Source organism: Rhipicephalus sanguineus, chromosome 4 (genome assembly GCF_013339695.2).
Source record: "Rhipicephalus sanguineus isolate Rsan-2018 chromosome 4, BIME_Rsan_1.4, whole genome shotgun sequence".
In the NCBI taxonomy this organism is placed as follows: domain Eukaryota; kingdom Metazoa; phylum Arthropoda; class Arachnida; order Ixodida; family Ixodidae; genus Rhipicephalus; species Rhipicephalus sanguineus.
This window is the reverse complement of record NC_051179.1, coordinates 152,171,861-152,198,924: the sequence shown is the minus strand read 5'-3', so window position 1 is coordinate 152,198,924 and position 27,064 is coordinate 152,171,861. Positions and strand designations below refer to the sequence as shown.

Genomic DNA, 27,064 nt, shown 5'->3' with positions numbered 1-27,064 from the left:
ATGACAAGGGTTTTAAAGTTTACTTTGCCACATTACAATTAAGTAATGCAGTGAAACTCGCAAACTTAATCGTGGCTAAGCATTATCTCCGGAAGCAACTATGATAAATTTTTTCCTTCAATTAGGTGTTTGAGAAAATAAATTGCACAAATAGTGTATGTCATGCTTTAGTGCTAAGAAAAGCGCCCATATGCTACGGTGAATTTTCAGAACAATCTATGTCTAGCAACATTACATTTTAAATCAATATCTTTCCCCGCTGCGTATTTATTATATTCCACCCCTGCTAGTGCCAGTTCTGGTCTGCAGTATTGTGAAATAAACACAAGGTGCGTCTGGTTGATTGAATGATTAGTTTATTGATTGCCAAAATTTAACTTAAGGACACAACATAAGATCCATGAGAAGCCGGTATTGTCGATGTCTGGATCAACTTTCATCTCCAATAATCATTACCGCCCACACAGTGCTTGCACACCTATGCTTTTTCATTGCACGAAGTACCCAGAGCGGTGCTTATTTTCATCCAAAGGGCATTATGAAAACCTGAAGAGGAAAACAAAAATATCAAAACACAGTATATGCGCTTGCTATTACACTTGCTTTTGCACTTGCTATTGCACTTGCTATTGCACTTTCTATTACACTTGCTATTACACTTGCTATTGGACAAAGTTACCCCTTTAAACAATGCAATAAGCAACAAACTGAGTTACGACGTTTTCAAGCCCTCAAAGTGATCGGAATATATCAAGCGCGCGCTCTAAGGCAGCTAGCGACATCTCATGTCCGAGACGGGAAGCTAAGATCAAGGCGCCGCCGGCCAGTTGCTCGGCGTCGGCTAGCCGGCGCACTTTCCTAAACGTCCTTCATTTTTACCGGTTTTACGGCCGCGCGGTGGGAGCAGTTCCATTGTGTCAGTGTCAGCGTGGGTGTGTTTGCCTTGGTTGGCATCGTGATGTAGTACGTAATGCGAGATGCTGCTCGATTTGTTTTATGTCTAGCCTGGGGGCTTTTGCCCTCGGGCCCTAGGTTCTCGAGATCAAAATAAAGCTCTTGACATGCCATTCCATGTGTGTGTATTGTTAGCAAAAACTTCTTTGATTTGCTAAATCTTTGCCAAGTATCCTCGCAGTGTTTCACCTGTTGGGTCTCACCATTGAGTCACGGCATGAACATTTCTTTCGTGTTTTCACCTCATTCCAGGTAGCGCATATGATAACGGCAACGCAAATGTTGCATGCATGATGGACAGCTCAATATATTACCCATTCTAACCACTGTACTCGCAAGGTGGCGCCAAGCTTCGCGGGATGCGTCATTGCTGAAGAGCTTTCTCCCCATGAATCCGCGCTTTACTTACGCGGATAAACGGGATACACCGGTAATTTTATACCTTCACACACATCACAGCTATCCATTGGGGGTTCAGGTTGAGCCTGAACCCCATTTTTTCGGTTATCATCACTGCTTTGTTTTTTTTTCTTCCACCTGCTCTTCTACTACATTAACCTAAGTCAACCTCGCTAATTGAGTGTCATGATTCATAGTTTATGGAAGAAAGCTTATTGTATCGAACATATATCCTTACTAATTCCTTTATGCAATAGCCAAACTGCAACATGATCATAGGATAGATTTCTTTCGACAACCGTTTCTCATATGCCCGCATCTTTCCCATTGTGCTGCGCAGATTGTGGCATCGTGGTTGCTAGCGGTGTCGGCGACCCTGTGCGCCGCCCAGCAGCAATACCTCCAGGGTCCACCGCCCCTCAACGGCGGCTACAAGGGATACCAACCGTATGGCTCGGGACTCGCCGCGGGCCCTCAGCAGGGTGGAGCCAGACCCCAGGGCTACCAGCTGCCACAGGGCTTCGTGCCGCAGCAGGTGATCCCGCCCACGCAGCCGCGGCAGCCTTTCGTCTCGCAGGGATTCCAGCCGCAGGGTTACCAACCGCAAGGACCGCCGCCCTCCGCGTCGGCTGGTGTTGTAAGTAGAAACGCTAGACTATATACGCCTTTCGCGTACCTCGAGGGGGGGGGGGGGTACGTGAAGTACGTGAATCTGTCCACTAATTTGTTAAGTTTTACGCGCCAAGACCACGAAATGATTGTCAGGATATTCATTAAGCATATTTCCTATAGCAACGTTTTCCTATGCTAATAACGCTTCCGAGCCGCGACAAAAAGAAATTTACAAGATAGTTCTACGTGAGAAGTATGATGGTTAGATAATCTATTGCAGTACGCATTACATCCATGCTGACTTTGCTGCTGTATTGGTAACGCACGCGTTTATAGTGTCACATATTTCCTTCATCATGAAGAGCGGCGTCCTCTTTGCGATGATGAGAAATAGCGCTACAAGAGCGGCGTTTCCGCGAATTTGACAGTGTCGCATTTCATTAAATCTCTAGCGCATCGTACCCATGTAAACAACGATAAGATGCTAGGAAGACGCGTTGCGTTAATGCGCTGGGCGAAGGTAGATGCACGGGTCCGAGTCGACTCACGCAAAAAAAAAAGTAAACGCAGGCGGGTCGCAACACTAGCGGTGGGAAGGAATTAGCTGCGGTGCCCTCGCGCTGGTTCGGCTTTCGGCAGCTTCTATAAACGTTGGTCGGCACGGCAACCTCTCGGCAAAATCATCGTGCCAGTAAAAACGGGTTAAGCATGATGTTAAACCTGGAGTACCGGCACTTCCCTTGCAAAAATGTACGTAGACAGCCTATAGACTGTCTAAATTCATTTTTGTATGGGTTCCTTCACGCGACATGTGGCACTACGTTCTCGGGGAAGTTAATGCGCTACATGTAAGTGGTGTCTCATCGCTTTTCCTTAACATGCCCGCAGACGCGATGCTACTGTCGCATTTACGTGAACGAGGATAACGATTAGTCAAAGCGTCGCTTCTTTAGCCGACTCCCCGTTGAACTCAGTCCTTCAAAAACATGTAATTTCTTGTGACAACTTCATTCCCAGCGGTTAGCGTATATAAACGTAAGAAAATAACAAGGTATAGCAGCCATAGCCACGAGTGTTACATTGATCATGTGGGTGCATTAGCGTCTAAGTGCATACGCGAAGTTTACCTAACCAATTATTGCATGTTATCTATTGCAGAGCTACGTTCCGAGAGCAGCACCTCAGCCGCAATATCAGCCGCAATTCCGGCCGCCAGCGCAGCCGCAGCATACCGGCCACCAGCGCAGCCGCAGCAATACCAGCCGCCTTCACAGCAGCAGCCACAGCCGCAGGCGCAAGCTCTGCAGCAGCCCCAGCCTCAGTCCACATCACAGTCGTCCGCGAGCTCCACTAAGGCCGAGGAGGCGAAGCTGCCCGTGTTCCAAGCTGCTCCCCTGCACTACGTCAGCATTGGCGCCAAACTCGAGGGAGACTACAAGTTCGGTTACGACACAGGAAAGGGCTCCGACAAGACTGGCAGCTTCCGCGAGGAGACCAGGCTTCCCGACGGTACGGTGAAGGGCTCCTACGGCTTTATCGACGCATCCGGTCGCCAGAGGATCATCAAGTACACAGCGGGTAAGGACGGTTTCAAGGCCGAAGGCGACATCTACCAGGAAGGGGCGCCCAAGGACACTATCCCTCAACACCTACAGCAGACTGTGTCGGCCTCTTCATCAGCACCGGCTCCATCTGCCCCGGCTCCTGCTCCAGCACCTGCTCCGGCACCGGCCCCGGCCACTTCCCGTCCCGAAACCAAGTACAAGCCTCCAAGCTACACCGACGCGCCTCCAAGTCCCCCTGTCCAGTACCGGCCTCCGGCGTACCCTCAGTTCCAACCTACTGCTCCTCCTTCCCAGCCCTCGCTCGGTCCTTCTCATGTGCCGGTGCTGCGCCTCGCTGCAAACTTGCCCGTCGACAACCTCGCCTTCCCAGACTACTTTAAGCACCACCTAACCGAGCAGAGGTCCGCAGCTGCTACAAGCCAGCCCGCGCCGACGGCTGTATCACCTTTCCAGGGACCACCCCCGAGGGCCCCCCAGTCAGCGCCCAGACAACCCCCTACATTTGGCTACGTGCCGTATGCGCCTAACGCAGTTCAGGCAAGGGCAAGTCCCTACGGGCCGCAGTTGAACGCAAAGCCTCAAGCTTCGCCAGCAGCCTTCCAGGCCTTTCGCAGGTCTCCAGCTTCCAGCTGCCACCTCTCAGCGAGCCAGCTACCCAACGTTTGCTCAGCAGCAGGGCTACCCCCTACCCCTTATCAGACCCGGTACCTACCCACCTCCCGCGGCTTCTAGGCCTGGTGGTTCACCGTTCAGCCACCGCACCGACTGCGGCTGCTCCGGCGAAACAGTACGTTCCTGCCCAGTACCTGCAGCAACAACAGGCCCAGCCTAAAGTCAGCATCGCCAACATTTTCGCCCAGGAAGCCCAGAAAGCCGCCAACAAGCCTAACTTCGCAGACTTCCTCAAGCAGTTCATTCCACGGCCTGCACAGCAGCAACAGTTTGCTCCATCTGGTGGCGCTCCTGGAGCCGCAAGCACGCAACCGGGCTTCTCTCCGTACGGACCTCCTGCCAGCAGTACTCCAGCCCTACAGAGGCCGCCAGTCTACCTTCCCCAACAGCCAGCCCAGCTGAAGGCCCCGCCCAACTACGCTCTTCCGCAAGGCGGCGGCGGTCAAGTCCCGCTCTACAACTCCTTTAGGCCTCCCCTGCAGCAGGCTCCTTCTTTTGCTCCGAGAACGGCGCAGGCGGCACCTCAACTGCCCGCCTACCCGCTGCAGAGAGCCGGATTCTACCCCCAGCAGCCACAGACGGGGTACACCGGGGCCCCTCAGGGAGCACCAACGGGATTGAGCGGCTCCACGACGCAGTCACTGAAGAAGGATGACGAAGACGACCAGGACGACGGCACATACAAGCCGGAACTGTACGATCATGGCCTCTACGACCCCAAAAAGTACGAAGAACCATACCTGAAGAAGAAGACCTCTTCCTCGTCAGCATCTCCAGCCAACAGTGCACCAAGTCTGCCGCAGCAGTTCTACCAGCCCAGCGGTCAAGGCGCACCCGCGCAGGGGCAAGCTCCGCAGCAGTTTTACCAGCCCAGCGGTCAAGGCGCACCGGCGCAAGGGCAAGTTGAGGAAAAGGCGCTGCCTTTGTTTGACGCATCACTCCTGTCGTACAACATCGGCACGGGCTAGAGTCGTCGCCGGCTTCTCCCATGATGGGCGTCCCGAAAGGCTCCCACTCCCATCCTGTGCTATAGCTCTCATCATGCTCGGCATTCAACTCCCATCGCCGCTCGCACAACGGGGACTCGTCCTGTGCTCACGTTGTTATGAAGTGCTTCGGCGCACGTGTAGCGAAGAGCAATTCGAGCGCGCGTTTCGCACGCGCAGTTCCGTAAGGTTCACAAGCGTCGCGTCCACTGGTAGTCACATCTCGTACATTACACAGCAAGAAAGTTAATTTCTCTTTAAAGCTCGACAGGTTTCTATCGACTGCAACGCTTTCTAGTTTGATTTGCCAAAGTTTAGTTTCTGTTCAGTATCACTTCAGATAACAAACAGCACCGACGTCAGAATCACTGAAAACAAGGAAGCAACTGGCACACTTGAGTAAAGCGGACCATATAAATGTTAACGAAGTAAACAAATCTGATTGGCCAATATGTAACTCTTACTGGCTCTATGTCGTCGAAAATGCGCCTTTAGTATTTCTGAAAACATTCCCTAGAGAAGTGCAATGTGGGCATTCTGAAGAAATAACAGAAAACATCATGTTTTAAGGTGAAGTTCGATAGGTACATAATGTTACCCTTCTGTCATAAATATTTCGGGTAGGCAACTATCAGGTAGAAGAAACCCGAACAGCGTCGAGTCTTAATTTGTGAAATAGCACTCCTGACGTCGTAAAGGAGACGATAAGTTGTTTAGGCATTATAGCTACAGCTTCCTTCCTTACCTCAATGTTTCTTCTCGGCATGGTCACAGCGCTCAAAGAGAGTATACTTAGAAAATGACATATTTATTCGAATCAATTAGGCTGCATGCCAAAAATAACTGCGAACTAAAAAACTTAGCCACGTAATTAGTATCATCGATCCCAAGCGAAGCTACCGTTTATTTGCTTACATACTAATCATGCTGTGCAATCAACTATTTACATATGCAGCTCTCGAAGAGACCACCCGACTTTTAACAGACACTGTTACACCGTACATTTTTGTATATAGCATTTCGTTAGTTCTTGTCGACTGATTATACACACCCCTTGTTGGTCACATTATGCGTATTCATACTCATGCCTGCACTAACCTTCTTCTCACCATGACAAGCTGACTATGCTGCATGTTGTTGAATTTAGAGGCTAGACGTCAAAGCCTCCGCGCTCAGCTAAACTGCCAAACGGTCGGAGTTGTCGAGCTTATCTGAACGCAGAGGCTGTGTCGCATGCTGTTATCTTCCTTTCTTTTCTTGTTTAGATAGCGTAGAATAAGCAACTTATCACTTGAATACTTCCTTGTCCTAACTAATTTTTTTTCAAACTTTCTTATAACATTCCCACATTGTCCATGCCTTTCCCCTTACTATTGGCACAAAAGCTGGCGTTCTGCGAACAAAGCGAGGTTTTGCGCTTAGTAATGCGTTCAGGCCACTTCATAAATGAACCACACGCCAAGCATCATCCCGTAACGAAAATTTTTAAGGCAGTGAAACCTCTTCCACGCTGACTTTGCAATGTTCACAGACAGTGCACAACGAAGTATTCACGCATATCTTGTTACGTTTTACACGCATATTTCATGTGAAATAAAGTGAGAGAGTGAAAGAGGACAATGTCTTGAGTCTGCCTTACATGTTGTCTTGTTTTCGTTTCAGTTACCGACAGTTTTAGGAGGGCAGAACACACAGGACCGGGACACCATCCATTTTCACTGACACAACAGGAGTGAGAGAGGGAGAGAGAGAGAGAGCGAGGAGAGTAGTCCTGGACACAAACGGCTACCCCGATAAGCGCACCATATCGAACTCTCAAGACACGGAGGCGCTGAAGCGACAGCGAAACACATTTCCACAGAAAACGCTTCTCTCAGAAACGGCCAGCGGAGCCACAGTCACCTTGGATCGACGTCCCACACCGGACTTCACGTCATGTTACTGACATCACGCGCCCCATGTACATGTGGATATCGAAGGCCATCTGAAGCAGCTAAGCAACAACTAACGCTTTAGCAGAACGGATTAGCCGAAGTGTAAGGGCTTACCCTCACCGCTGACGTTCTGATAAAGTTCGCACATGCCAGTGAGGTCAATCAACCCGTGAATTTATTCTTTTGCTAGAATTGTTGTTTGCCTCACTGAAAACAAACAAACCGACAAAAAGAGAGAAATAGAAAGTGGTGCATTGTTTTCTAAATAACTCTGCGATGTTGATACAGTACCAGTGTGGAAGGAAGTGCGAATGATACAAGCGTTCAGGCAAAAGAATTTATTTGCTTAACCGCACTAGAATGCGTTACCCTTGCAGGGGAAGTCACTAATAGGATGGCCTTTGACATCTACATGAATGTTAATTACTTGAATGTTAATTCATCTACATGAACGTTAATTACGCTATATGTCATGTGCGCCCCGTGTCAAACAGCTGGGATACGAAAGCATGGGAAACTTGCAAAATGAAGAGTCGAACGACATAGATAGGAACATTACTCCCAACTTTCTTGCAATTGCGTGCATGAAACAGCTGCCATTTTTGTTTCCGTTAGCAGAACTTGTCGTTTAATCTGAAGATCGCGCTTTGTTTTTTTCTTTTTTTCATAAGTGTACCTGTGATTGCAAACTTTTGTTTCGGCTTTTCAGAATACTGCTTATTGAAATGCCTCGTTTAGAACAAACGCTTTAAAAAGTTAGAAATCAGGACTGCTTACGTTGTGAGCGACTGGGCCTTTAGTTCACTATACACGGCGGGACCAGTGAGAAAGCATGCTGCACGTGCTTCCGATGGTCAATACTTTCGCAGACACGCGCGGCCTTATCTTTCAAGGCTTCGCAGCTGCACAGATGGGGAAAAAAAGAAGTACATTTATCAGACTGCTTCCCACACTGATTCTTTCACATCTTCTATAAAGATAGTTCGAGATAGCCAGCGGTAGCCTATGCACGGTAATAGTGAGGCGACCTCGACAAGGCCTTCTATGAAGGAACCTGGAACATGCGTGAAAGTGGCATGGCGGCATCAAACGTACACGAGCTGCTGTGTTGAGGCTGCTGACGAAAAAAAAAGATGCTAAAGAGGAATCAAATACAAAAAGGAATCGGTTATGCAGGAACGCGACGATAAAGTAGTGCGAACCTACAACCTACGTCAAGGGGAAAGCAGGTATCCCGTCATTTCCTGCTCCTTCCGGCTACGAAGGTGTCTTTTGTTTCTTAAGTTGCACCCGTAATTTATACCCGCCCGGCACGTCGGCCCCTCGGGGCCATACGAAGCGAATACAATCAACCATGAATCGCCGGGGACGCGTGACTTTGCATTTCACGCGGAGCACTCGCACGCTCGGCTTGTTTCGGAAGCGTATGTGTAAGTTACCTCCACCAACCGCGCAGCCCGGCCGCTAAATGTACAGAGTGACGTTTTACGTGGCATGCGGGGGAGACGCCCTGCCTACGCTTTCTCGCTTCGGAGGCCAGGTACCCTACGGGCGTCTTAATTGGCAGCCACCGTCATCACAGTTCATAATAGATGCTCAATTTCGCGCGGCCTCACAGCAAGAACAAAGTTATCGCCGGACGTTGTAGCGTAACGCGATTGAAATGCAGAGGCGTTGCTACGCGCCGTGGTGCCTCGCGTAACGAGCGACTTTTCGGATCGTTCGAACGGCGGCGCGCCGATCGTTTCGGCCGAACGTGGGAACACCCTTGGGACAGGAATAATGCGCCGGCCGCGGCGAGTGCTCTAGAAATGAATGCAAGAAACTAAAGTGTGTGCTCGGGATCGGAAAAAATAAAATAATAAAAGAAAGCCGTTAGGTATTCACGAGCGTGGCGTGTCGGCCACGCCTTTGTCCGTGCCTGGCCCCGGCATACAATGAAGGCACCGGTTCCGGAGTCCTTGAAGGGGGCCGCATAACTGTGACGCCATTCGGTCAGTGTCGGGCGCTCGCGGCTACGGACACGGCCGTGGCTGAAGGAAACGTAATCTCAAGAAAAAAGTTAAGAACGAAAGAAAGAAATAGCGGCTGGGTGGCGGGCTGTTGTTGGCTTCTCTATTTTATTCTTTTTACTGCCTTACATATTTTTACCAATTTTCTGCGTTTGGAAGTTGGCCTTGTCATAGCAGCGAAGTGACCCGTCCCGAAGGAAACGGCCGAAGCAAGATGGCAGAGAACAAAGATGGCCTGCAGCGATCCTGCTGGGATCTTCCGGACACCCCTTCTGTGAAGGGTGAATTAAGTTTGTTCACCCAAGCCGGACGGTTCCCGTTTCAGCACCGAACAAGCTTTCTGTTATTTCGTGCATATGTGGCGTATGTGTCCATCAATAGCAATGTTATTTAAATGTGGTTGTTTCTTTTTACTTGCTTGTTAAGCGTCGAGAAATATAGTATTATTTATGTGCGTGTCATGACTGTGTTGTTTGTTGGTAACACTTGCTTCGACGCAGCAGTTAGCATTTATTGTTCACGGGAGACTTGTCAACGCCTAAACTAGCCGCGTATGCCGATTACCCAGACTGGGTGCCTAAAAAAAAACATCTGTGGTAGAGTATTGTTCGATGCGCAGATTCTTCAATCGCACTGTTTCGAGATGACGAGCCATAAACGTTGTGCTAAAGGGACATCGCCTGAAGCTAATATGAAGGGCCTTGACCACGCTCATCCACTTCTGATAGCAGTACGCTTACGATAGACAAAGGGACAACAACAGCGTCTTGTGCATTTGTTCGAAGTAACGGCTTGTAGGACTTACTTCAACGAAAGTTCTACTCGCCCAATGGTTAGAACGAACAGAAAATGATTTCGGCAATCCCATCTTGTTAGTATTTGTGAGTCAACATGACTAAGGTTACGCCTGAATTCGCTTTGTGAGCTGCTGACTTAAGGACCCACTGCAGCCGTTTTTCGTAGATAAAACGTTGCTTCTGGGAAAGTCTTTCTACAACTCGCGTTCATGAGCAACTGCACACTTTGTGAAATGGAAAGTTGACGTTTTTTTTACTCTTGATTAAAGAGCAATACGTCTGACTTTGAGAAAAAAAAATTCATGCGGCCTTGTTGGTTAGCATTACGACCCTTACACTTGAAACAGTGTGAAGAATTGGCGGGAAAAATTCAAGTTTTGCGGGAGCTGCGCTCTGTTGGTCCTCTCCAGGTTTTTTTTTTTTCCAGCCAATTCATCCTGCTGTCTTCCAAGACTTTCGGAAAATTAATATAAAAGTCTTTCACTTCCTTAGACAGCTGTTTCTTTCGCAGTTCTGCTTGCTAGTGCTAACAGGTTAAAACGCACGTGTATTGACATCTTTTACGGCTTTGTCGGCAAACCGAATCAAAGCATAGCCATACGCAATTTGTTCAGTTGTACACCTCCTATCACTGTGGCGTGCAGTTGTTTTCTCTTTTCTTTCAGCCTCGACGTTGAGCCTGTGCCTTGATATTCACTCATTGTGGGGGGTGGAGTGTATTTATTTCATGTAAATAAAGTCTTTCCTTTCGACACATTCGTTGCATAGTGTTTGAAATTTTACTCAGCACAGGTAAAGCCGAGCGACGAAGGTTACGCTGTTCTCGGTTAAGATTTGTGGTTCTAATATGTCGCTATGTGTTGTATCTACGAGCTCTTATTTCTCAGTAATGCCAGGCTACAGCAAGAACGACCAAATGTAATCAGCTATTTCACAATTGGTTTATAAATCGGAGACTTGAGCACAAGAGACAAAAATACTGATTACATCGTCTTTTATTCCTTCATCCTTCAGCGCAACCACTTTTAAATAGACTTCTTCTGTGCCTTGCCGCCTGGGTTCGTCGCCGCTGATGTACAAGTGGGTCGGTTGGTATTTTGGCTGATGAGAGCGCACATATGCGAAACCGATATGTAAGCCGAATGCAGCTCGTTGCAAAACTTCCTTATATAACCTCAGTGTGCCGACCGACGATGTATAGTGACCGTGGCGGCGCATGTCTTCTGCGCGTCAACCTTAAAGACTTAGGAAAAATTCCAAGGGTTTAGCGCCGGCGCACTCATCTAGTAAGAAAATTACACAAGAGAGAGGGAGAGAGAGAGAGAGAAATGTAATGCGGAAAGGCAGGGAGGTTAACCAGAAAACATCCGGTTTGCTACCCTGCACTAGAGAAGGTAGTCTACAGGAAAAAAAATGTTTACAAAGAAATCATAATATGTGCAAAAGAAATCAGGACGCGATGGCCTTACACAATAACACAAAAAAGGACTATAAAAGGGTAATGATGATAAAGGCAATATACAAACAATAAACCACGAGGTAAGCTGAGAAAAACAGAGGAACCAAAATAAACTTGAACATTGTGGGAAACTGCATTACAACCAGGCAGAGCTGGAAAAAGAAAACCATTGCCTGTGAATTCTGAGCAATATCAAGACGAGTAAAGCAAGCGTAAGAAAGACAGTATTCTGTGGAAGATTCAGTTTTGGAAATGACAGGCAGGCACACGGAGAGATATATGCCGCCTGGTTGTCTTACGCGGATGTGTGAAAACTATGCAACTCGGCAGCTCAGGACAGGTGGTGATAACGTGAAGATCGTTGAAAAGAAATAGCAGATCAGCTTGATTGCGTCGGGAGCGAAGTAAAGGAAATGATAATAATTCAGTAGTGCTAGAGCACGATCCAAACTCGTTCGTCGCAACGCCACGATTACGTACGCTTAGAAATGCGTTTTACATGATGTCACTGCCGGCTTTAGAGACGCCATTCCAGATCACCGACTTCTCCTCAAATTGGAGAAAACGCTCTTGTGTGCAATCTGGGCAAAGGTATTGGATAATTCAATTCTTTTGGTAGTCTGCAAGCGCAGTCGAGAGAGCGGACCTCGCATTGCAGTGTGCATTGTGAGAGAAGTAAAGTTTAAGGTCATATTAATGATAGCGTCGAGATCACCAAGAATAGGTACTTTCATTAGCCAACCCTGGTGTCCAGCTTCGGGCCATAACAAGAGCCAGATAGGTCGGTGGCATTCATGGCCTGGCAGACTACATCCCCTCATAGATGTCTATATGGACAATAAGTTTTCTACTACTACTACTACTACTGCTACTACTACTACTACTACTACTACTACTACTACTACTACTACTACTACTACTACTACTACTACTACTACTACTACTACTACTACAAAGCAGATTTTAACAGCACAAAAAGACAGAACACCTAGGGAGATACACCTATGGGGATACACAGCGCTGTGTGTGTGTATCTCCCTAGGTGTTCTGTCTCTCACCGCTGTTAAAATCTGTCATAAATACGAACCAACTCTCCCAAGCGGCCGTTTTACTACTACATACCTCACGGACTCACCACAACAACAAATAATTAATGGAATAGAAACACGACATGAGTGCTGTTTTGCGAGTGACAGGTGCGACTTTGGCCGTAGTAGTATGCAAGCTGAGGTTATTAAGGCGAAAGCCTTAGATGCCTCATCAAACGCGAAAATTCACCATCGGCATCGTCGGCATCCGCACAAGTGGTGCAAAAAATCGGCATCACGTGATGGCGCAAGCATATGACATCATCATGACGTCACAGATTGTCAACTTCTGTGACGTTGTCGTTATGTGATTATGGCGTCGTATGATGACGTTATCGCATGCCATCGTAGCTTGGTCAAAGGCGGGCCGATCACGCAGGCGGTGCACAACCAGGTGATGCGCAGAAAGCCTGCAATGCCGCCGATCCTGGAGGCAGTGTAAAACTCCGTTAGATGCAGAAAGCTTTCGCAAGAGGGCAGGGGAAGATCGATACCTCGACTGAGAAGAAAAAGAGAAGAAGATTGCTTTCGCCTTCGAGTCGTCTTAGGTGAATGCGTTAGGGACCCTGTGAGTTTTATTCGTGCACAAGAGAAATGAAACAAATTAGAATGTAGGGTGCGACAGTTATAAACCGAATTAATTTCATTAAACATTTTATGTAGTTGGTATTAAGGACAAAATTACGAATGGGGGAATAAATGTCATGATAAAAAAATGAGGAAGAAGCGCGGCTTCTTGAAGTACTCCATTGGCTAGCCTTGTGCACAGACGACCTTTGGCCATTTACGGTAACGTAGCGTAATCAATCAAGAAGACAGATATGGAGGAGATCGACAACTCAAGAGCCAATGCTAAACTTCGTAAGTCTAGCCAGAAGCGGTGAGTGGCTGAATACATCAAAAGCCTTGCTGAGGTCACAGTATCTAAACTGCCCTTTCTGACGTATACACGCTTAGGAGTCAGCGCTACACTCTTAACTTTGTAACTCTTACTATCCGTGCACAAAATCATGTTTATCCGATACTTTGTAACGGATAACTTAGCAAGATACATTGTAACTCATACATATATAAGGTACATTGTAACGGTTACAAATATAAATTACATTGTAATCCTTATAATTGTTGATATTATATAGGTTACGCTGTAGCCTTGTATTTTTTATAATGTAATGTAACTTATAGAATGTAACTTATAAAAAGGTGTTTTTAAGGGTTACGTCAGCTATTGATATCTTTTAGTTTTGATTGCACTCTATTTACACCGGGTGTTTCAAGAAATCAGCCGAAAATTCTCAAAAATACCGAAAATGCGATATTTGCTGGCTGCCTTGAGAATTGCTTGCGCTGTAGCGGCAGGCATCTTAAGATTGTTAAAGACCCTACTTAGGAGTGTAATTAAAAATAAACTAATTAACTCTTTAACTGGTGAAGTTAGGTGGTTGTATCAAAGGAGTGAAATGAAGTTTTACATGCGAAGAACCCATGCCAGCTTTGATATATAGAAAAAGCAGCCTGTAGTAATTATTGTGTCGCAGTGAAATTCAACCAAATTCAATGGATGCCACCTTTGAAAGCCGTGGAATTTGGTTGAATGTCACTACGACAAAAAAATTTACCAGAGGCAGATTTTTCTATACTTCAAAGCTGGGATGGGTTCTTTGCGTAAAGAACTTCAGTTCACCCCTTTGATAGAACCACCTAACTTCACTAATTAAAAAGTTAATTAATTAAACTTTTTAATTGCAGGCCCAAATGGTCTTTAACAATCTGAAGACGCCTGCCGCTACAGCGCAAGCAATTCTCAAGGCAGCCGGCAAATATCGCATTTTCGCGATTTTTGAGAATTTTCGGCACATTTCTTGAAACACCCGGTATAGCCAACCTTAGGTTCACTGTAATGAGGTTTACAATGGTACTGTCACGTCTGGCAATTGTTCTCACAGAAGACTGTGATGCCAAAATTGGGAGTCTGATAAAATGACTTCGCCTGTATTTCGATGCATTTGAACAAGTCATTGAAGAGTGGATGACGTTTTCTCGCACTGCTGCTTTACCCGTATATGGCTTCACTTTCAGTCCCATTACTCAATCTTCTACACAGATTCTCTCATGAGAACCTACAAGTCGACAAATCACACTACTGACCAAATTTGTGGGCAAGATTTCTAGACATGAGACATCGTCTAAATGTTAAAACTGGCTGTGAAACAGAGTGCTATCAAAACAAAAAAAATGTCCATATAAGTAGCTAAAGTATCCTGAAAAATCAACACACTTCCTTGAATACTGTCTGGGCTTCCCCACTCACTTAAATCAGCTGCAGTTTTTTCACATATATATACTGCCGCTCACTCGGGTATTCCTTCGACATTGGCGTAGCTGGTAGAAGGAGGAGGGTTGGTGGTTCTAACCCTCAAAAGTTTTCAGTTTTGCATGTACGCGTACATTCGCAAACATGCACGACTACACGCAGTGACGAGAAACGGTTGTGGCAGCTATATTTTGTATTTATTTTAGGCTGGCTGGTATTAGAACAGGTGAGTTCAATCACACTGCAAAGCTCTCCGGGCAATGTCTCGGATATCAATGGCATTTCAAATGAACTTGAAGGCAATTCCAATAGTGAACTTCCTAACTTTGTCTGAACTTTTGAAACAAGGTATTCCTTTACACATTTTTTGAATTTTCTCAAAAAAAAGCACTGTCAGGTATGAAATACTTTATTTAAACATCTATTCTTTGCAAGACGTAATATCTAAATCAGGGTGACACATCGAGTAGTGTCAGAGCCCTACAGCTATGAAAGACACAAAATATGAAGAATCAAGAGACGTCACAAATACAACTACATAAAGTAATGCAGCGGCATTACTACATAAACACAGATAGCAGAGAAAAGTGCTGCAGCTTAAATTACATTTTTCTGCTTTAGAAAGGCCAAAAAACATTTCAGGCGTCCACAAACCACGCTTTTTGGTGGCCTATCTCCTGGCAATGCAATTGTCTGCACAAGAGCAAGCATCTGGGAATACGCAAATGGATACTGTAAGTTCTTTATATAACACACCAAAATACAAAAAAATAAGTGCCCGCGGTAATCCAGTTGTGGAGACAGAGATGACTTCGGCTTGGCTGCCAGCAAAAACGCAGACTTAGTCAGGAGTGCAGTAAATGTGAGGCGCTGATATTTGAAGTTCATCACCAGGCAATTCCGCCTACAAAAAGAAATTACAGACTACATAAACTACTAGCTAAAGTTTGTTGGTGGTGCGGAGTATGGTATGCATGCGCTTGCCCACAGAATAAAATGAAGACATGTGCCAATAAGGGCAAAATTAGAACAGCGAGCTATTATTGCTGGCACTAGCAAACCATATATTCAGTGCTACAACATACCACAAGTGGGAGCGTTGTGGTGTAAGATACAAAAATTTTTAACAGGTTTTTCAGAGGCACAAGGAATCCTTTTTGCGTATCTACGAGAGGGCTCAAGCCGCAAACTATTAGTGTTGAAGAGGGTGTCCACGTACCTCATTTATGAGACTGTGCCCAACGTTGCCTTGTATGTGCTTCATAACATCCACCAGTGTGCAGACCCGTTCTTTCTTTTCAGAGAAAACGTCTGCCCCATCATTGAGTTCGCTCTCGAGTCTTGCTATGTTAGCATTGAAGCGAAGTTCCACCTCGATGCACAACTGCAACAAAGCAATTTAGGACATTGAGAACCATCACTCCTATGACAACAGGCTTAAATTAATGTTAGGCGTCATAAAAATCAGCTGTACAGATGTGAACACTAATGTTCATTAAGTTTATCAGCTGATTCGCTAAGAACTATTCGACATTGGTCGCCATTAAAGCTGACATTTGTTATAGTGGCTCATTTTTAATGAACATCTTTTGCAGATTTGATTCAAAAATTCGTCTAATTTCCAGACCGCGGTGCCGGCGATGCCGCAACTGCAGAGCACACCGGGTGCGCCGGAAGGTGCTGCGGCACGCCGGAACTTACCTCGTGATCTGAATGATGGTGCGCCACGCGAGGACCTCGCCGCGTGAAAAACAGTGTGTCATCTGAGGAGAGCAAGCCGACTGATGGTCCATCGCGCGTGATTGCAGTGCTTGTCGCATTCTTTGTGATAATAAAGTGGTCATGATAACGCTGCCAGCGTTCCCCTCAACGCTACAGCTCACGTCATGCTAAGCAGTGTTGTTGCGGGTCGAGGATCGCACATGACAGAGAAAGCGATGAGCGTCAAAGCTAAAGTTACAAAGAAAGACAAAGTCAAAATTACAAAGAAGGCGACAAGCATCACACATCACGCGCGAAGGACCGTTGCTGGGCTCGTTCCCCTCAAATGACACGCCGTCTTTCCCGTGGCGAAGTCCTCACGCGGCGCGCCATCATGAAATTACGTAAAGGGAAGATTCGGTGTGACGCAGCACACGGACCGCCCTTCCGACGCACCCGGTGCACTCAGTTTCGATATCGCCGGCACAGCGGTCTGAAAATTCGACGATGGATATTTTGAACTACACCAAATATTTTCGATTTTTTTGCTAAATCTCACAGATTTTTTTTTTGTAAAGCCCGCCTGTAAAGTGAAACTAAGTGCGCAGAGAGCGCCACTGGCATCTGTCAGTTACGCCCAGTGAAGGGGCGGATTCAAATTATCCCATCAAAACATCGCCCACAGCTAAAAAAATAAAACATAAGGTTCTTGTAATTTGCCAATCAATGGGTGCTGTTCAGCGCTTGCTTAAAATTTACAACAATCAGGTTGCTAGCGATGCCCGGAGCGATACATCACAGGTTCTTTTTCGTTAATTGCTCGGGGAACTGAAACCAGCCTCTAGAAAGAATACTCGGCACGAAAGGCGTTACGCTTGCCTACAGCGGATACCGTAAAACTAAAACACAGAAAACAGCTATTCTACTTATATATGTAAGTACTTATTTTAAACAATGCTGGCTTTACGTATTCACGATTACTAAAGGTACCGGCCTGTCCGGAGTTCACCAGCACATTAGAGACAGCATTTCCAGCCGTAGGTGCTCCCATAGACGCTGTAAAAAACTCAAATTATTAGTAGCGAAGCTCCTTAGGCCGGCACCCCGCCGTCGCCGTTGAAGACAGTCAAATAAACAGACAAACATACAAACAAACAGTGTTGATGACAAACGTCATAGACAAACAGTGCATCGTAGGCTTCTCTAAGTGCTTGCAAAGGAGCACGTGTTGCTGACACTATTACACTGTTGCCGTCATAAAAGCTCGAAAAACAGAACGCATTGAGAATAACTGCAAACAATGCCAAACGCGGTTATAATGTCAACAAACGTCATGACAAGGGCACTGCCGAAGCTGACGACGAACACAAAGCCGGAGTGACCAAAGCAAACGCATAAAGCGCCAAAGAACCGGCGAAAGCCTTGCCAGGCATCGTTCGCGACGAATTCCCCCATTGGGCACAGCTGAAGCCTCCTTTTCTTTCCTGGCAGCCGTTAAATCTCGACAGGTGCGGGTGAGAACACTTTCGCACAAAAAAAGCTTATCTATACCGAAAACAGAGAAAACAGAACAATGAAAAAGAACCACTTACCAAGTTCGTCTGATCTTCCATGCGATCCGGGGCAATGATCACAGTAGTCACACCGTACGTTAGCTGAAGCGAGCACAGTGTAGCGTTCACAGTCACAACCCACTTCTTTGCAGCGGCCGCGCGCTATTCCAAACAAGTCCACGTTCAACGCTGATATGTTCGGAAGCGCGTCCAACGGGAATAATGGTATAAACTTGGCGCGAAGCCGGCGACGCGAGTTAACACACACGGCCAACACCATGCACCGATCACGACGCCATCTACGTTAGAGGTGTGCACGGGCTCCGGGTAGCCCGAAAGCCCGAGCCCGACCCGGCCCGCGGGCCAGGCTCGGGCGGGCCGACGCATTTTCACCTCGGGCCGGGCCGGGTTCGGGCTACTTACAGTTTTATCGGGCCGGGCTCGGGCCCGGCACAAAGCCCGACTCAAGCCCGAAATATAGGGAATGAGCGGGAATTGTTTTCCGACACGCATGCAGCGCCTTTTCCGCGACCGCCCTTTACCGCTTTTCCTTTCCATTCGCTACTTTAAACAAAAGGGGAGCAGGTAAAGCACTGACTCTGTTGCACTCCGACAAACAGAGAAGTAACACCACCCGAGCTATAGTGATGGCGCCACGCGACTGTTCGCGTTAGATATGAGTGAAAATGCACGCGACAGCGACCCGACGTAGATCGCCTTCGTGCAAGCTGACGCTTGCATGGGCATACCCCATACACGTGACTGCTTTGGCGAGCGAATTCCATTGTTGCTGGCATGAGGCCGTCTACTTGTAATTTGTAAATCTGTGTAATAGAGACTGTTCGTCGTGCGTCGCTTGATCATATTCGATATGCTCAATAAGATGCCAAATTGCCGGAAAACGATGTTTTGTTTTCGCAGCGAACCTTCAAAAAGCCGGGCCGGGCCGGGCCGGGCCGGGCCCGTGATTGTGTTTTTCGTACGTCGGGCCGGGCCGGGCGGGCTCGCAGCCCTTTGCCGTTGGGCTGGGGCGGGCCTTCCACAAAGTCCGCGGGCCCGGGCCGGGCTCGGGCTCGAAAATACGGCCCGTGCACAGCTCTAATCTACGTAACGCCTTCCCGACACGCAGCGCTGCAACAAGAATACATGTAGAGATACCATAGAAACATGGCCGCTGCTTCTGCCCCGAAGCATGATTCGAACTTTCGGATCCGGCTACTCGCACTTAAACAAGACCACGTCCATTGTGAGTAAAATAAAACGAAAGTTTGTGACCAGAGTTCACTCTTAGCAAGAGTTATGCTGCATTGAAAGCTATCATTTTTTATTGAAGCGTGGCGAAAGAGATCATTGTTGCTTCAGACCACTGCCTATTTCATCAATCCACAAGTCTCCTCGGCAATGGAGTGGCAGTATGTGGCTTTTCGGTGTACCAAGACCGCGCTGGCGAGAATTGGCGCTTTGGGCCACCAGTGTCAATGTACAATATAGCAACGAATGACGTATTGCAGATGTTTTTTCTGTACAATTATGTCATTCCAGTTTGTTGAGACGCTTGCTCGCGCCGTAACCGAATTTGTTTAAATAATAGATATTTTTAGCCGAGTGTTGCTTACGCTCAGCCCCGCTTGAGTGTAATAGAAGCATTTTGAGTGCAGAGTTACTGTATATACAGTTACTCAATTCGAGTGGGCCGAACAGCCGGTTCCGGGCTTGCTTGGGGGTGAGGCGCGGTGTGTGGAAATCCTATACATAGTTTTCATGTGACGTCACAGATAGGTTCTCTGCCACCGTGACTTTTATCTCATTATAGAGTGTCAGTGTAGGGGACGACGCGCAGTCGTTCGGCCCCTGTGTTATTTTGTGCTCTCCCGCTTTCTTCTGTTCGCCAGCTGCGTCAAGGGAAACACAAATGAACGCTAGAGGGCTCCGGCATTAATGTAATGTCACGGTTTCTCACTCCACGCGTCTTACAGGGCACTTCAACCAGGTTGTGCTCCAAGATGGCTAACAAAGTGACGTCAATGAAAACTGCGATGCGGTCGGAGTGAATAGGGTCGCGTTGTTTGGGCTGTGAGGCACACGTTCCCTTCGAAGCGTCCTTGTAGGATGCAGACCACGTTCGGCAGGGACGCCGATGAGCATCCCTTGCGCCACTATAACGTCCCCACCACGTCACACAATATCACGGTACGTGATGACGTCATGACGTCATCGCTTAGTAAAAAGTGAGCCGATCATGGAGGCGGTGCAGAACCAGGGAAGGTGCAGAAAGCTTGCAATGTATCCCGTCCTGGAGGCAGTCCAAAACCACATTAGGTGCATAAAACTTTCACAGGCGGACGGGGGAGAATGAATACATTGACGGAGAAGAAAAAGATGGCTTTCGCCTTCCAATACGGATATACAAGGGCACATGTGTGAGAAGGACGCTGATTTTGTGATACTCGTGAAGTCGGTTATTGTAAGTCTTGCAATATTCGTCGTTATTGTCGCACAACATTTGCCTGCGGGCTAGTTCCGGTATGGCATCCTGCTTATTCCTCGAGTGAGGCGCCTTGAGGCATAATTTGTAACTCAGTAATGTGCACGTTCTTATTAGGCAGACTAACCATGCGGGCACGAAGGCAACTTAGCCTGCACTTTGCTCATGTGTAATTTGCGAACTTCCACTCCATTAGTTAGGTCTCCTTGGAATCTCGATTATAAGTTACCAAAAAGTGTATGCGTTACACATGGGTTACAATATATAAGTTACATGCCGGGGTAACGGATAAACTTCCGAGGTAACCGATAAACGCATCCACTCGCAGTTTATTTCGGCAATGTAACCGATAGAACGAGACGGAAATAATGAAAACATCAAAAATACGAACGATGTAACTGTTGTTTTATCCGTTACTCACTTTTATCGGTATATTTATACGTTACCATGGTAAGAGTGTATAAAAGTAGCGAGATTAGTGATTTTTAAGTGACGAGAGAGAAATCTATGTTGAATAGGAGTCTAGGAGCTCTTCCCACCGAAGGACAAGATCTCATGTAGAGCAAGCTCAAAGTTCTCGCAAATGTGACTCATAAAGGAGAAATCAGGCGATGATTTCAGTCATCAGTTTTACAGCCAGACATAAATAAAGAAAATCGCTAGCGGCCTTCTACATGTAAAGAAAAGTGGAATTATTCATACAGTTCATAAAGTCGAGTTTTTTACAGCAATTCTTCTTGTCGGGAAGTGGTTATTAGTTATGGTTATTAGTTATGACTTAATATTATTAGTAAGTATCATTTGTTACAATCAGTAGTTACTATTATTAGTCATTATTATTATCAGGTAAAATGACGTTAGTTAATAAATATCGATATCTATACCGGGACACAAATAATTCCACAACCTTTCATAATTGGTAAGGGGCACGCGATGGAGACAGCTTCAAGTGGTAGTTTATCGGCTTTCGCGAACAGTTAAGCATAGACTCCATTTTTCGAAAATGTCCAGAGGAAATAGGTCTCTAAAGCCTAGCACCGCATCTCGGGCAAACAGAGACATAATATGCGGCCGTAAAACCGTTACAAATATCGAGTGAAATTTTAGGTATGGGGGTCTACGAAGTTGCCCAAAAGTCGTAAATGTTTCTGAACAGAACGAAAAAAACAACACTACTTCCGATTAAAGTACGGCATCTAGTGGCTGGCACATATTTCTTGGGATTTGTCGTCTCCCACGAATCAACTTTCAGCTCGCTGTTCCAGTAGGTCTAGAAATTTCAATAAATGTTTTCAAAGACGCGTTGCCGGGCTTGTTGGTTAGGATTTATTACACGGAACCGACCAACATGACAGGGTGTTTGTGCCTTCTCTCTCTCGGTCCCTGTCGTGTTGCGCTGCTCCATGTAATAAATTGTTCAAACCTTGTGGTTTTCGCAATATGGTGCCACAATTCGGCGTCATGGAGTTACATAGCTGTTCTCGTCCGCTACTGCTCACCGAACCTAGCAGCGAGCGTTCATTTCATTTTTTCGTAGTTGCATCAGGTTCTCAAAAATAACGGTAAATTTGGTGAAGCGCGAACACCTTTCGCGCGTTTTAGACAGTAGGTACGTCCGACAACGATCACGTATAACCTCTTCTTTTAAAGCTTTATTATTTCTTAAGGCGAAAGTAAGCGAATCTATTAGCATTGTCCTAGGGCTCTGGGAGCGCTAAGGTATATTGTATGCCTTTAGAGCTATACCACGACAGATACATCTTTGAGAGGCTATTGTGCTGTTTGAGGTGTAGAAAGGTAATGGTACCAAGTGGGCGCCATTAATAATACGCGACAATAGTAAACCTCCTGCAGTCCTAGCTGTACCTTTACTACAAAGGAATACAGTAGAAAACACATTTGGCGCAATCTGCATGCATTATTTAAAAGTTGGATTTCTACCTCTGTAGTCCTAATATCAAGACTGTCTTGAATTCTTGCAAGTCTTTTTTTTTCTCTTTATGATTGGGGGGGGGGGGGTGGTGAGACATATCGAAACCCCAAAATGTAATCTTTGTCAATATTGTGCGTCTTTATACACTTAAACCATTCGCAGAACTTCCACAAGTTTCATAAATACTAAGGGCACTCTTCATCTCTGCAGATCACGATGAAAAAAAAAAATACAGATTAATATTTGAAATTATACGAAGAAAATTTTGTCAGATTCCACGCATTGTGGGAGCCGATTTCATGTGATTTCAGCGAGTAGCTGCCCATAATCAACCGTTTGACGAACAATTGTCTGGCGAGGAAATATACTTGTGCGATAAAGGGCAATCTACCAGACATATACACCCGCACGTTGCGCCACCTGGCCCATAAATAGCCGCATGCCCACGCTGACATCTCCATCGTGATCAAAGCACCCGTATGGGGCCCGAAACGTCAATGCCTTGTTCGTTTTTATTTTAACCTTGGCGAGTGGATGTTTATCGCATGAGTAGCTGCCTATGACGCATCGTTTTTTTTTTTTTTTGCTTTGAGCCAAGTCTCAAGAGGAAGAGCTACGTCTTCGTAGATAATACTCCCGAAGAATGGTCGCAGTGCCTTGGTTAAAGGCGCTAGAGATTATAAGACATTTTGCTACGCAATGGTTGACGCAACCTGATGCTCAGTCACAGAACAGTACCTGGATGTACGCAATCTTTCAATTCTTCCACCGCAATTCAATGAGAACGTTCTGGACGTTTATTTCACAGTCTTTTCCGACTGAAGAAACTTGGGCAAATATTGGGATTGGTTTGATAAAAACATTCCGTTATTGGATGTGTTTTGTCGTTATCGCGATGCGTTCACTAAACGCCGCGTGTCATTTTTGTTCTCGACATTTTTCTGTAGGAATGGTAATCACTATCGTCGTGATGATCCTCAGCCTATTCTACGTCCACCGCGTCATGAAGGCCTTTCTCAGTGATCGTCAATTTACCTTGTCTTGCTGGAGACGATTCCATTGCATGCCTTGAAGTTTCTTAATTTCACCCCCTCCCTCTCCCGCTACCTAACCCTTTCCCATCCTTGGCTGCATTTCCCACCCCTTGGTATCCGTTCCGTTGCACTCATCGACCGCCAGTTATCAGTCCTGTCCGTAACGTGGCCTGCCTGTTGTCGTTTATTGTAGGTCTTTGGAACACGATAGCAGCGGAGTTTTCCTCAAGGCTAAGTCAAATCACACATATTAACCTCCTGCTGTAGTAACGAAATCTCGCTTTTCAGTTTTGTATACTTCGACATCGAATTTCATGGAGAGCTTAGGCAGGTACGCAGAGTGAGCAGGTCAAAAATTAGAGTATTGGGGGCGAGGAGTTACGGAGAGAGAGAGATAGAGAAGAAACGTTTATTCATATTAAGGCTCTTTATGGTCACGGTGGGAGGTGGCCCTCCTCCAGGGCCCCACTGGACTTACGGAGTCGCCCTTTATCGGGCACGCTTCTTTTGCGTGCTAGATAGGATAACGTCGGCGTGCTCCTCATAGGTTTGGATGTCGGCGCTCTACGAAAACACTACGCGGAAGCCCTCCTGGTCACTTTTGTGAATGCTTTCGAAACGAGGGACGATTTTACCATCCAAATAATAATAAACTCCGTAAAGAAGAAGCACAGAATTGTTTACAGGCGCTATTTGTTTACAGAATGCGTACAGCGAGCGCACATTGCGCGCGGTCGCCGCGACGTGGTAACCCTAAAGAAGCTTCTTGCGGGAAAGGCAGGCAATCCTTTAGGGTGAGCTATGTCACATTAACTCTTAAAATGATCTGTCTGTATACATAAACATAAATGAGACATACCAAAATGAAGCCTAAATTATGCGAACGCGCTGCCGCTGCATTGGACGAGTAACTGTTGTTGCGTGGACGTTATCAAAGCTTTTTCGAAAAAAATTCCTTAAAATCTTTAAGGAAATTGGCACCTACGGCGACTTGTGCGCGCCGTTTTTTTTTTTTCTTGTAAGATCTTCGACGCTTGATTTTCATAATTACTCAAGTGGCGTCGCACTCTACGTTTATCGGTCTCCTCAGCGAGCAATTTCCCGCTGCATCTAGTACATTGATTGGCTGGTACCAAGACGAACATGAGCATGAGCAACGAAACAAAACGTGCTATAAAATAGCAAGTTTTGTTTCGTGGCTTTGTATTTTTCATGTTGTAACCCGCTCCCCTCTGTAAAGCTTCGGCGATTGAGGGTAACAAAATAAATAAATAAAAAATAAATATGACGGTGCGACGTGCATTCTTTTTAGAAGCGAAAGCATCATTTGCTCGGTGCAGTGTCCGTTCTGCGGCGTCCGCACCCATGCGCCGACTCTCCCCCCATTCCTCGCGTGAGCGCGAGGAAGTGGAAGGAGGTGGGGTGGAGGAGGTGGCATGACCGCTGCATCCGCTTCGTTTCTCCTCTCCCGTTTCTCTCTTTCTGACACAGCTGTGCGCTCATATATAATGCGGCGCGCGCTCTTTCCCGTTGCACTCTCCTTCGCAATGGCGCTATGAACGCTCGCGAAGCGCTGAACGTAAACGAATCTCGAAGCTGCGAAAGCGCGCGTTCCCTGTGCTTCCGTCATTTTTCATGTTGCACTTTTTGAGCGCACAAAAGAACAGGGACGAAAAACTATTCGGACACAGCGCTGACTTCCAACATATGCTTTATTTTCTACAGTGTTGCATATATATATATATATATATATATATATATATGCGCACGCAGGCATATTGTACAGGAAGGCTTCATGTAAAACCACGAATAAGTATGCGTGATAAGCAATCAAAAAACCTGATACCGGATTTTTTCTTCTTTACAAGATGAAGAGGTCATTCCTGACTGTCGCTATCGTCAAGTCACCCTGTGGGCCTTGCTTAGAAAGCCTAGTTCTTTTTTGGAAAGGTCAATAGAAGGTGCACTAATGCACGTGTCTCCATAACTTGCAATCTTCGCCGCTTGAATTATCTCACGTGTTGTTTTTGCCTGGCTCCTTCCTATCGCAGTGCACAGCGAATAAATGGGATCACACCTATACTTCCTGCAGTGGAGAGCCAAATCTCCCACACCTCCAGTTTGCACGTTATTTGCGTGCTCACGCAGCCTGTCATTGGCACACCGTCCCGTCTGCCCTATGTATTTCTTGCCACAGGACAGCGGTAACTCATAAACGATGTTGTTCTCACATTTACCAAAGCTTTCTTTGAGCTTTTCTTGTGTCATTCTCTCTCTGTGCAGCGGTGTGCGAAACGCCATGAATAACGTCAGCGTCGGCGCTAGTTGCTGCGGCAGGGCCGCCGCCACGGAGCAGGGGAAGGCTCGGGAAGCAGAACGTAAACGTCAGCGTCGGCAAGCGGTAATTCAAACGCCTCGACAACCACTGTGTGATAAGTCAAATAAGAGAAACGGAAACTCGATGCGCACCCCCCGCGATGCTTTCACATCCCACCATGGTTGCCCGTGGGGGGAGATGATGTGTAATTTTTTTTCTTTTACGACCCTTCAGCCACATTTAGCCACACAGTTGGCCTTTCAAGGCTATGTGTCCACTATAACGACCAAAGACAGCATATCGTTTCCGGCATAAATGCCGGAAACGATATGCTGCCCGTTTCCGGGCGTATGCGCGCATTCAGTTCCTGCAGGTGAATAACGTATAGATGTGTACAGGCATTATAAGTTAATACATAACATGCACAAACTAGCGTGAACCTTCTGCACCGTCGTGTTTTTTAATGCGTACCCATTCTTTGGCTACGGTTCCAGCGAAAAGCGCGAATGTTTGTGTGACATCGTGAAAGCGAAACAAGAAATACTTTGCACAGAAAGAAAGAGGGCCAAGCCCCTTGAAATGAGTGCGCCCTATGCGCTTATGCTATCAAACAACGGCCACTGATCCACGGAGACCCCACTAAACATATTTCTCAAATTATGTTCGCTTTAAGGAGGAGGATGGGGGAAGAAAGGCTGGACGATTCAACACACGCGCGTCCGCTTTGCTGCCCTATTGGCCGCGAGAAGTTACGGAGTCGCCCTCTGTCGGACGCGCCTCGATTGCGTGCTAGGCAAGATACCGCCGGCGCGCTCCTCATAGGTTTTGCTGTCGGCGCTCTACAAAAACACATCGCGGAAGCCCTCCAGGGCATTTCTACAAGTACTTTAGAAATGAACTGTGTTCTTGACCGTCAAAACATTGATTTTCGACGAACTGAAAGCACAAGATAGTCTACGGTCGCTGTCTCTTTGCAGAAAACCGAGCACCCGCTTCACGCTGTCACCGCGTTGGAGACCCCTGAACCGGCTTCTTGCGTGAAAGGTAGTCACTCGCTGAGTGCAAACTATGTGAAATATCTCGTTAGAGTAGACTGCCTGTATAACCAAACGGAGCATAACAGAAAGAAGCCTCAAGCCAGCGATCGCACGGGTTCGCGACGACTGACGGTGCCTCTGCATGTATGGGCGTCTGCATGTATGTTCGTACTGATGGTTTCGCTTTTGCTACGAGCACGTTTTGGCAACGC

General features: G+C 46.7%; 1 protein-coding gene across 1 annotated transcript in view; it reads left to right on the top strand.

The window, feature by feature from the left end:
* The window catches only part of LOC119391752 (trithorax group protein osa-like), an 83,349-nt gene extending 74,387 nt beyond the window's left edge, over positions 1-8,962 (top strand). The window contains 4 exon segments of the mRNA XM_049415382.1: positions 1,694-1,990; positions 3,126-4,123; positions 4,125-4,262; positions 4,303-8,962. Of these exon segments, the coding sequence (XP_049271339.1) occupies positions 1,694-1,990; positions 3,126-4,123; positions 4,125-4,262; positions 4,303-5,170 (2,301 nt within the window). The 3' untranslated portion in view covers positions 5,171-8,962.
* Positions 8,963-27,064: the final 18,102 nt, after the last annotated feature.